The sequence below is a fragment of the Orbicella faveolata genome, unplaced genomic scaffold (genome assembly GCF_042242905.1).
Source record: "Orbicella faveolata isolate gen_17 unplaced genomic scaffold, um_ofav_v1 contig_26, whole genome shotgun sequence".
Taxonomy (NCBI): domain Eukaryota; kingdom Metazoa; phylum Cnidaria; class Anthozoa; order Scleractinia; family Merulinidae; genus Orbicella; species Orbicella faveolata.
In genome coordinates, this window is record NW_028301554.1 from 1,069,403 (window position 1) to 1,081,898 (window position 12,496).

Genomic DNA, 12,496 nt, shown 5'->3' on the forward strand with positions numbered 1-12,496 from the left:
GAAGCATTTCTGACCGAGCGGCATGGGTAAAGAATTCTTCCGGCGCCAAACATCAAGGGTAATTTTCGATGTGTCTGTTAATCAATTTAAATTCTTTCCTATCTTTGTTCTTTCATAGTGCCCACTTGAAACTTTAAGCTAAATCATACTTCACATCAAATTTCTGTGTATCGTTGATGAAAATATTACATGGTTAGTGAGAAAGGTTCTCAAATTGCAAAATGTGACCAAATTGTTGGCAACACAGAACAAACGGGAAGTTATGAAAAATGTTAGTTTTAATAATATACTAAAGAGATTTCCAAAACCGTGGAAGGTTCTTTGCGTTTCGATTATCATTCGAAATCAGCATAATTTTATCTCGCAATCTTCTTTTAACCTAATACGACATCAAAATAACCTTAAGCTTGGTTTTCTTATCTAGAGCGACCCGATTTTTGGTATCGCATACAAATCCTCGGATTTTTCGAGGTCGCATTGTTTTCAGACCAGAGCTTATAACGTAATTTCAATTCTTTCACTCAAATCAACTTAGAAGTTTGGCCGGCAATCGATTGCAGATTCCGAAAGCCTTTTAGCGATACGACAATTGGAGACTTTGAGGCACCAAATGGGCCAGAATTTAGTCAAAGCTGATTAAATATGGTATCTGTAATCAGTTAAAGACATTGTAAGGAGTATCTATCCTCTTATTGTGGAATTCTCCGCCACAATCTTTTCTGCTATTCCTTGTGAAAAAGCGAGAGCTCTCCTGGATTGTAGAGTCGCAGTTACACTGTCCAAACGCAATTAAACTTTCACTTTCAATTTTGATATACATCCGATAACAAGCGATTAAAGGTGAACGTGTGTTAAATGTATAACAAATGAGGTTACCTTGATTTAGTTGCTCTTGTGCCGCTTCGATTCAGAAAACCACAAACTCTAACATTTCATCTTAGAGTCACGTACCAAGTCTTACTAAAACGCCAATCGAAAAAGCTATTGTTACCCGTTTAAGTGTACTTCAAATAAGCTTGGAACCCCTCGGCGTTTGAATTTAAAGCTTAATTTCTGACAAGGGTGTAACAACAAGGTTTCCTCTTCGCCCCCACGGTACAATTGATAATTCGTTCATCCCCCATGTTGATGGTTTTGAGGGTACGAATAAACAACAAATCATTCACTCAGTTCTTGTGGCGATTACACCACTTCAAAGTAATCTACCCCAGTAGGGATATGACGACAAATGAAAGAAATCTAATGTATATTTGCCTTCAGAAACCGAAACTTACTTCAGTTGTCAGCTGTTAGGACACCTTTCACGCGAGGTCACGCGCGATGGAACCACGAAGCAAAGGTAACGCGTGGATGGCCATAATCTTTTTCAGAGCAACGATGTTACGGGTCACAAGGTAGATTCGGCTTGGTTACAAGTGAAAACATTTACAGGAAAACTCTGCAGTTGCCGGAAACTGCCCAAAACAAAGGAAGCGTCCATTTTCAGGAAGAAAAAGGGCCTGGAATTCGATTTTCAGGAAGTAGAAGTATGCAACATCTTGTCGCATGTGGTAACACAATTATTGGACCGCAGGTCGCGCGCGCGTTCATGTAATTTCACTCGTGCGTCAATAGGCAGTGATAATGGCTCTCTTGGAGGGTATTTACTTAACTTAACTTCAAAAGAAATTATGCGATGGAAGCTGTGCTTGAACGCTAAAAAGCACGCGCTAGTGCAGTCTTGGACCAATTTCACTGCTCCAGTAGACGACAATTAAAGGGATCGGCCTTGATAAAAAAAAAAAGTGTTGAAATTGCTTACTGAGGTGCATGGCTCGTGTCTGGTTTAGAATAAGCTGGTATAACTTTATTGCAAATCCACATTGCAGATTATTTATACAACGCATTCCGCTTTTCCAAACGACGGGATGCAACGAAAATCCATTAGAAGCCGTTTATAAACACAACCCTGCCGCAAAAATACCTAAAAACAATGCGCTAAAATTGGTATGGAAATTGCCAGATTATTTTAAGCAAACTTGTTTAGTTACTCCACGCCTTTTTACAAAGGTATTCGCTCATTTCCTTTGCCAGCTGTCTATAGCACGCGTCAGACTGGGCACTTTTTTCCATAAACGGCTCGTGTTACACTCATTAATTCAAATAAACACGCTACATGAAAACAACTATAAACAATTCTCGAGACACTAACTGGTTTCTGTTGACTTAAACCCGCCTGGGAATCCAAACACGCTTCTTCGAACAATAATGCTAGGTAAAGAACCTTGTGAGAAAAATCCACAAAGCTAAAAAGAATCACTTTTAATCCATTTAAATTCGGACTTGTGATAGCCGATCTGTTATCGCGTCTCGGCTAGCTTTAATCGCCCGCTTAATTGCTAATTTGTTTTTAGATCTAATCTGTTGTTTACTTTGTTAAAGGCTACGTGCATTTCCTGAAATACGTCCTTTTTGTGGATTAAAATAGAAATCAATACACGGAATTACGTACAAATTCCTAGTTTTCAAAGTTTCTGAGTCTCAACAGTCGCATTTAAAGCTAACGACCGCAGTTCAAGAGGACTTTGAACGCGCATGTTATAAAATTAGATAAAATAACAAAGCGAAAAACAACCCTAAACAACTTGAGAACTCTTTTGTTTTTGTAAGGAATGTGCACAGAACGGAGTTGATGTTGAGTTGACAGATAGTTTTAATTTACACCAGATGCCGTAGCATTCCTCATGTGTGCCGCAGTAATCAAAGGCTGACCGACCGCCTTCAAATGATGAGTAGAAAGATATAAATGAGCCGAGCTGACAAGTCAAAGCACACCCCTTTCGACCGCATTACATGATTCTGAGGACTTTCTGGTCTGCTCGAAGACAGCGTACAAAATTTAGCGCCGCAAAAGGTTTGCTGTGAAAACATAGGTTGCACATCAATTTGTGGGTGGTCTGAAGTCTTGCTGGCAGGTTCAAAATAAAAGAGTTTAGAAGCTTTTACGCTGAAGAAGTGCGAGACCTCAGCTCTCGGATCAGTTGCAGTGTTGACTGTTGCAAGGTAGACTGACTCGCACGGGCCTGAGTGGATTTCACTGCTGGAAACGGCTTAGGAAGTAACAAAACCGCTAGATAAGTGCAAGAGGTCTTTGATTGAATTTTTCATGGAGCTGCCGGTCGTGAGAGGTGCTTCAGTCGGGAAGGATCGCGTTGAAGAACAGACAGGAATAGACACAGGAAGCCCGTCGAGTGCTGACACTATGCTGGTTCCGATGAGCGGACACAAGGAAATAACTTCTGATATTCCACTGGTGTACCATACAGGAAACTTTCATCAGCCGTCTATCCAATCCTCGCTCTTTGCAGCCGATATAAAAAGCCCCGAGCCGAAGCGAAACAACATAGCAACTAAACCTACCATGCAGTCAAGAAGCAAGCCTTACCTCTCCGAAGAAGTGAAGCCGCCATTTTCCTACATCGCATTGATAGCAATGGCCATCGACAGCTCTCCATATCGCATGAGAACACTGAATGAAATCTACGAATACATCATGACGCGATTTCCATATTTTCGCAGCAACCAGCAGAAATGGCAGAATTCTATTCGACACAATCTGTCCCTGAACGACTGCTTTATAAAAGTTCCTCGAAGCTATTTTGGCAAACCAGGCAAGGGGAATTACTGGACTTTGCATCCAGCCTCTGGGGACATGTTTGGAAGTGGCAGCTTTTTACGCCGAGCCAAGAGGTTTAAGTGTCGTCCTCCGCAAAAACCGAACGAGCCTGCCTTCGTGCGCAAAGTGAACTCGAATCATCACTTCAGTTTGTTCGTCGAAGGATTTAGCCATCAGTTTTGTAGCTTGCAATTCCCGCCCCACTGTGAATTTAGCGCCTTTCCGCAGAGAATCACTGCAAATGAACCTTGTGTAGCGGCTCCAATTCATCTCCAATTGTCCCCGACACCACAGAGTGTTATTCGTCCAACCGCACGCTATGGGTCTTTGGAGATCCCGCACGTGCATGTTGGTGCATTTCAACCCGTCCCGAAGGCTCGACGAAGCTTCATGATCAGAGAGTTGATCGAGTCGAAGCCACTGGAAAGCGCTGCCGAAGAACCAAAAGATGTGAGATCCGCCTTGTGAGTTTCACCGAGAGACTGTTTATACCACTCAAGAGGGTCATCTTAAGTCTTGTGCAAGCCTCTAGAGAAAGACTTTGAAAAACACCGAACGCGTTTCGCGATCGATCCAGCGAAAGAACATTTGAAGTACATTTCAAAATTGTTGTTCACAAGTCATTACTTCAGGAGAACGTTAGCAATATTTGCTAATCACTCCCCATAAACTGTTTGAAAATTTTATTTAAATCGTTACAAACGCGTATATGGACAATCTGGTAGGCTGTAAATTTTGTTAAGTGTACAGAAATGGGCTCGAAGTGCTAAGAGAATCGATTACGTTAGGTGTTAAAATAATTATCTCCAGTGTTGCATGCATTTTTCTCATCATTAGACCATGCAGAGAAAAAAATATATATATCTGTAGTACTTGAACGATTAGTGGGGATAATGACATGGCTAGGTTTAGCTTTCGGTCTAAATGTTTTTCCAAATTGGAATTCAATAGATGTGAAGTCATTGATTAGGAGAGCAATCATTTAACTCACATTTATTTCGAGCCGGCCGCAAAAAGCAAACAAAATCAGTGTTTGAGGTTACGTTTGCTTTTCGATGGGATTTTTTATACGAATCGGTTTGCGTGAGAATATTATACATGTGTCGATGGCTGAATTACGCTGAGGAATTTTGCCATGTTACAGGTCAAGCGATTTTACATTCTCCGTTAAAATTCTTCATTTAATGATTTACAATTTAGTGTCCCAGTTTCTCCGGACCTCCGAGCTGTTATACTCAGAGCATTGATATAAATCGATACAATTGCAATCGAGGCATAATTTCTGCAACCCAAAACTATCTTGGATATGTCTGCCCCGAAAAAATTTAATTTGCAACTGAGCAGGAAGGAAGTCTGGACATCACAGTTTATTCAAGTTTTTGTTCGCTCACCGCAATCTTCGCGTTATACAAAACGCACCTACCACTTTAACCTCAGGAATTTTTATGACGTTACTCAATCCACCCTCCCTCTTAATGTTAATGGCTTGAAATAATATAATTTAAAAGTTGAGTTCGCCAAGCAAGTCTCCATTAACTTTTGAAACTAAACTAAACCTGCCCTTAGTGAATCTTCGACAACAACAAGTGTAATTACAAATGGAAACATTGCGAATTAATAAAGTTCAACTTTAAATCAAGTAAAGGACTCTTTGCCTTAGAATCTATTTTTAGGACGATCTTGCTTTTCATTTGTCAAAGATGATCTGTGCCCGCGTTGATTGTACGGAAGGGTGTAGCAAGCTAACTAACCATAAACAGGAAGCGAACAAACAGTGTTCTCTCCAGCAATAATTTTTACATGTTTACAAGCAAAATTCCTTAATTCTTGGGCAAAAAAAAAAAACAAAAAAAAAAAAAAACAGTTGCACTTGTAACATCGGAGAGCGCTACATTCCTTGCAAAAATTTGTTTTCATTTCGCATTAATTAAATCAAGAATAACCGCATTTTAAAAGGTTAGATAATCCACTGCAAATCTAGAGCTTGATTAAGCTGGGCGAGTTTATCCCCGTTTTTAATTCTCAGATGTTTGTTAAAGATAAGGAATCGGGATTTCCCTGTACCGGACAGAACAAAACGAGAAACTCCTATTTTTACAGGCGATTAACTAAACTCTGGATTAATATTCCGAAAAAAAGGCCGATGACTGAGGCAATTTCTGGAAGCATTTTTCGGCGGAAAAGCCTTTGTTTAAAACGAGAGGTTAGGAAATTCTTTTCTAGGGTATTAGAAAATCGATGCCTCAAAGTCTCCTTTCCTTTTGTTGATAATGTTCTAATTTCTAATCTTTCTAAAGCTTTCATAACTTTTCCATTGCTTGCTAATCTACTTATAATATTCTGTTTTTATATTGTGAATGCTGCGGGTGAAATGCGCGTATTCACCCCGTATAGCATTCCCTGTTTTTCCACACCCAGTAGAACATGATAACACTTTGAAGATGCAGGTTGCAGTTTTCTTTTATACCTAATTATGGCTCACAGGACTGTAAACCAGATGCACTCACAATTTCACCAATATTACAATTTCATGCTGAGAGATTAAAGTTCTTGTGATACTATTATAAAACACGATTTAACACCAACAGTCATGGTATGTTTTCTTCAAGTCACGTGAAACTTTCAGATGTTGTTGATAAGTCACGAAGGAGAGACTCGGCTTTGGGAGATAAATCGGTTTAAATGTCTGAAAAAACAACGGTATGGAATAAGCCCTTTTTATGCTCGCGACCGCGAGATTTCGATCGAAAGGTTCCACTGAGGTTTTATTTAAGATACTTTAAGTCCTATTGTGTCGGTTCCAGTTTCGCAAAAAAGGCTAATTACTGTTTCCATTCGGATGTCAGTGTTCCAGTCGGACAGTGCTTGTGCTTCAGTTTTATCAGTAACTACCGTCTTAGATACAGCAAGCATTTACAATAAGCGGGAATTTTCATTAATACATGAATGGGTATTAAGACAAAGAACACAGATGCAATGAAATCTACAGTATTGGAAGGTGAATATGCAGGTCTGGCAACGACCGAGGTCGACACGGAAATTATTTTCTGTGCACATTTCATTTCGTGCTAATATGTACAGTACCTCCATGCTGAAATATCATGTTTGAAGTAAAATACAAGGGAAAAAATATACCTTGCTTTGCCGCAAGTGCATATTGAATCGATGTTTCCCCAAGAATGACGTAATAAAAAAGCCTTTTCAAGTTAATATGCCGATACGCTAGCACTGTAATGAGCAGTTAAAAACCGTATTTTCCTAACTTACTTCACACCGGAATATATCGGAACTTTACTCTATTCATAATCAAGAGTGGCTTGCGCTGTTGTTTACTTGTGCAGAATTATATTTAGATCAATTCAAACCACAGGCACTTTTTCCGCTTAGAAATGTGCGTCAGACATTTTTAAGGTTTGAGTCATCGGAAAAAATAGACTTGGCTCTTTATGGGGTCTTATGAGGAAGTCCTGTCGAGTGAAGCATTTTGTCGTTTTAGAAGAGGCATGCAACTTAATTTTACTACATATGTATAAAATTAAAACGAGGACTGCCATATCACCGGTCTTTCTGAGTGTGCTTTAATTCTGTATCATCTCTTTGACTGTCTCCAATCTCTGAATGATTTCATAAATATCCTGGTTCTTGTTCACCTTAAAGCACGCAGGAAAATGGAAGCAATCACTTAAATGGTAAGGACATATTTTACTCTTGAGCTTTCCTTAGCCCATGTTAGAAAACTGTTTGCTTTTTGATTTGCTTTTGGCATTCAACACTAATCTTTCGAATCATGATACTGTATTTTGCTCTGACACCCTGTTTGCTTCCAAACATGTAACAGGGCAAAACCTGATTACAATAAGCGAAGACATGTTTATATCGATATGATATGAGTTAGGTCAGTTAGACTTCAGCATTCTCTCTAAACAACCCACCGGAAGTTAATAAAAAAGGCAGAGTCAGCGACTGGTCGTTTTTTGGGTTTCGCCAGCAAAAGTGACACCCAGTCTGGTTTGATCAAAAAGATACATGTCTGTCAGTCGATATCTGTAAAGAAAATTGTCTCACATGCAGTGATACGAAGAATTTTTACATGGTGGTCAGTTATTCGGGTTTGGTCTGGGCGTGAATAAAAATCTGTCCTTTTGTTTGACTTCATTAAATGTCCTCCTCACCGCAACATTGAATATCAGTTTCCAAAATTGGCATTCTATTGTGAAGGCACCGTTCACCTATCTAAAACAAAGAAAAGATGTCATAAAACCCATGTTACTCGAGCTTTGCAGGGGTTAAAGCAAAATCGCCGTGTGTTAAAGTAAATACATTTCTTTGGTGGAGTTTAATGGTTTACTTTAGATATACTGTTTCCAATTTGTCGAGAAAACAGATTGTTTTCTTATCATTTTTGTCGGTTTGTTTTGACGACAGCAAACAGACGAACAAGTTTTCTTGAAAATTGTTCAAAGAAAACTTTAGAAAACATCTGGTGTTTAACGAGGCAGTTTTGGTTGTTTGTTTAGCTGTTCACTCCAGCAAAGGAAACAAGCTAAACGAATTTTCCATGCAATGGTCTGGCAGAAATGCAACACTGAAAACGTTTGTTTTTATAAAATTAGCTAAAACTGCTTTTGACTGCTCGTTTTACGACAGGCACCATTTTGACCCCATGCAAGATTAATGATTATCACAGATGAGTGGGAATTTGAATTAAGCTGAGTAACAGTGAATCTTTGTAAATATTTAAAGAATTACTTAACTATGAGAATTTTGAAAACATTGAATCACATGAAGAAAATTTAGTTAACAACTGTAAAATTAGATTTTTTTGTTCAATTATTCACCCGATTTGCGTAAGCAAGGTGACCCATTTCAATCTGGTTTTAACAGCGTAATATTTTTACAAACAAAACGAGATGATAAGTTCAAAAGGTCCTTAAACAATGCTGAAACACGGCCTATAATCTAACGCTAAACGTATCAGGTTCAACCCATTTAAGCTCAGAAATATTTTCATCCTAATTCCAAGATATGTTTCTTTGACCATCAGCTTCAGCGCTTCTCCTGATCCCAAATAAAATTGATCTTAAAATAACAAAGAAAATAAGATCTACAATTTTACTCTTCGAGCAATAAGGAAACGCTTACAACGCTATTGATGTCGAGCGTGCTGATATGATAATTATTTCAATCACATCACGAGATATTGCATGAGATAACAGTGTATTTTGCTTTCTTGTTAGTTAGATATGCAGGGTTATCTGAGGTTCAGATCAAAAATATGTGTACATAAATAAACTCATGACTAAGATATATCAAACCTACTTATCAGTCAAATACTAATGCCATAAGTTATGGTAATAGACTGCAACATCGCATATTTTTCGCCCATAGGAACACCAGTCGCAAAATATCACAGTAATATGTTGAATTTAGAACAGACCTACATCTCAGTGATAAGAACTTATCAACTGCTTTAGTTATGAATAATAACAGTGCGATATTTCACTCGCGAATGTTTGCTTCCCGCGCGCAGGTTTGCAATAACGCTTTTTTTTTTTAAAGAAAATGTTACCATTATAGGCTAAGAATACCAGGATTTATGGGGAAAAACACCACACCCAGCTTCTAGAATGTGTTCTTTTCCTCTTCATACCATTTGGCTGTCACTTATAATTTGCTTGCATTTTATTGAGCCTTGTTTTGCATGCTGGTTTTTCCCGCGTGATTAGACTGATACGCGAGTTTCATCGCGTGTCGAGTCTCCTCCCACGCGTGTCTAGTGTAAGTATGTTCCTCATTCGCATTCGACTAAGAGAAAACAACAAGGTTGTCTGTAAAATGGCATTCTAGAGACTTGAGTATAATCAAAGTTATGACTGCCTCCAAACAATGTCATTCCTCTTAGTTTTGGAAAATAGATCGGAATTATTTTCTGACGGAAAAATTTTCTATTGTTTCGAAGTACCAATTCTCAATATGGTGGCCGTGAAAGCTCTCCATGTGTGTTTCTATCAGTAAACGAAGAACTATGAATGGCCATGCCTGTAGCAGTGCCAACAGCGTTGATTTTTACGGTGCTTAACGAATTTTCTACATCGTAAGCAAAATCTTAGTTGCATCTGTAATTTTCCAGGACATGTGATAATTTAATCCATGGAAGACACTTTCGGAAATAGAACTAAAAAAACAACAAACTTGTTATGTACATGTCTGGAGTCATCTTTATAAGATCATATGTACCTCTCATCTGGTTTTCAGTGTTTGTTGTATTATTTTCAGTTCTTGTAGACCTTAACATTGCTTAGTTATTCGCAGAGAATTTGTTATACGATATTTAAAGTCTAACCCATTTAGCCACAGTCTATATTCTCTATCACCAACAGTTCTGACCGACATTTTGAATTTCACGTAAGAAGAAATCTCCCACCGACGATTACCGCCCCTGAGGGACATATCAAGTTTTTGACCTCGCACATTTTATATTTCCATATTACCACGAGCTACAAAATTACCGAGAGATTATGAAATCGTGAAACATCCTGTGAATATTTCACGTATTCAAGTAACTCAGCTTCTGTGATATGCTTTGCCAGAAACACGCCAGTTGCGAGAGTACAGTCGAATTGAAGGGTGTACTCCGTTGCAAGAGTGCAAGGGGTTGAGATTTGGAACCTGTTCATCTCAAATAATATGTTTAAACTTATGGTCTGTCAACAAGGAAGGATTGTTAGCATTTTAACGTCTTATAAAGCCTTATTTGAAAGCGAGACTCAGAGTCCTGTCAATTTTGACTGTTTGTAGAAGGTTTGGCACATTAGCTATTAGGTCCGGTTGTCAAAAAGTTGGTGGATTGAAATACAACAAAATGCATCACCCATAGAGATGGCAAAGGGAAAGGAATAACCCAGGACAAACGCAGGTGTAACCAAGAATTCTGAGACAGATTAACAGGTTAGGTTTTCATTCAAGAAATCCTCAACTTGTTTATCAGAGCCAAGCATAAGGCGTTCATGGACTTCATGTTGTGCGGTCCTTGTTGTCACAGTAAATCCAATCATTTCGATGACGCGGTGTCTCACCACAATTAACAATGGCACTTACAACGACAGACAATCCTTTTCCGTTTGAATAAGGAGACCTACCGCATTCGTTCAACGTGCTCGTTGAAATGCTGAATTAGAAGCTATTAAAATTACCAAAATGCGTCTATGGCGCGAAAAAGAAACAAAAGATATACATTTCGTTGAGCAGAAGGCAAAGTGAAATACTACAACTTATCTTCCTCATGTACGTCACAAATTTCAGAATTCGCGGGTATTTTAGGGTGATAAAGTCACACCTTGGCCTTTCTATCGCTTAAAGCGAACTTAAGTCCCCAGCATGACATGGAGTGTTATTTGGTATGATTAAGTTGAAAATGTCGCATTTTTAAGCTGCATTGGAACGAAGGAAGGTTATAGTGGTCTAGTACTTTTTGGCCCTGTTCCAAACAACTATTATTGAAAGCTGAGTATACTGTTGAAATACGTACCAGAACACACAACGTTAAATTGTTTAGCATTTGAAAGTCAATCGATTCAGCCATTACCGGAATGCAACATAAAAGAACGAATGTTTGACAAGGAAACCTTTTTCAGTAAAGGTGCTGGTTTTATATATTCCGAAAGGGTTTCAAATAATGTATTTTTCTGTAGAAACTAATAAATTTGATTCTCTTTGAACGTCAGATGAACAAGTAGCACAAATTAATAATGCTCAATTCCTTAAGACATGTTCTTGAGTTGTGTTCTCTGAACATCCTGTTTTTTTTTTTTAAACAACCGCGTGTTGTCAATTCAAGGGAGAGATGTTGGGAACAAATTATAATTATACAGTCAAATGGTCACCTCTTTATACTACAACTTAGTAGTGTCACTGAATAGGGCCGAAAAGGTGACGTCATGGCTAAAAAATTTTTAAAAAAAAAAAATTTTTTTTACTTTTGCTTATCTCTTTGGAACCCATTTCGCTTTTTTTTCTATAGATTTCTTTGAATATGATTGCTGTTCCTTGATATTCCTTTTTTTAATCGTAATTTGTCGTTGAATTTCTTTGTTTATCTTCAATTATTTGTAAAGTGCGCGCGCGCCGCCGTTCGAAAGAAGCGCGTGCACTCTTTAACGAAGAATTAACTCAACTGTTACGTCACTGCAAACAATGTCACACTAAAAGACTGCAATTTTTACCAGCAAACAAGACTGCACAACTCTTCCCGGCCTTTCGGTTAATAGCAGATTGTGCGACTTAAAAACGAGGCAAAAATCAGACTTTTGGCTAAATCTGCTACTGTTAGAATTAAGACAATGGTAAGGTCATTGAGCTTCCTTGTAGCAAAATGATTCTCTTTTTACTTGATTGCAGCGTCAAGCTTGGAAATTCGACAAAGGTGTCGACAGGAATCTAGCTGAAAGTGAAAGAAGAAAGCAAAGTAGCAAAGAAGCAAGCTAGAATGCGAAACAAGATTAGCGTGTCTCAATTGTTGGAAACGCGAAACAAAAACATTGGAATCAAAGCGCGAAACACTCATTGCCCACCATTCCAGCTTGTGTAGTATGCCGCTCTTTGAAGTCCAGTTTTCATTCTACAGGGCCTCTTTTCCCTAGAAAGCTCCTGATAATTTTGCCCGGAACGTGTGTTGTATTTCATATAGTTTTTTGTGTAGCTTAAGTTGAGACGCTACACAAAACACTTTTTGAAATACAACTCATTTAAAAGGAGTCGACTTGGTTCTACTTAAACTGCAAATAACACACAAACCGCCTTCCTCTCCAGCATGTGTTGTATTTTTTAAAGCGTTTTGTGTCG

General features: G+C 38.5%; 1 protein-coding gene across 1 annotated transcript; it reads left to right on the forward strand.

Moving 5' to 3' along the window:
• Positions 1-2,547: 2,547 nt before the first annotated feature.
• Positions 2,548-5,299, forward strand: LOC110068878 (forkhead box protein A4-A-like). Its single transcript, XM_020776290.2, has one exon. The coding sequence runs from the start codon at positions 3,146-3,148 to the stop codon at positions 4,121-4,123; it is 978 nt and encodes a 325-aa protein (XP_020631949.2). The 5' UTR covers positions 2,548-3,145; the 3' UTR covers positions 4,124-5,299.
• Positions 5,300-12,496: the final 7,197 nt, after the last annotated feature.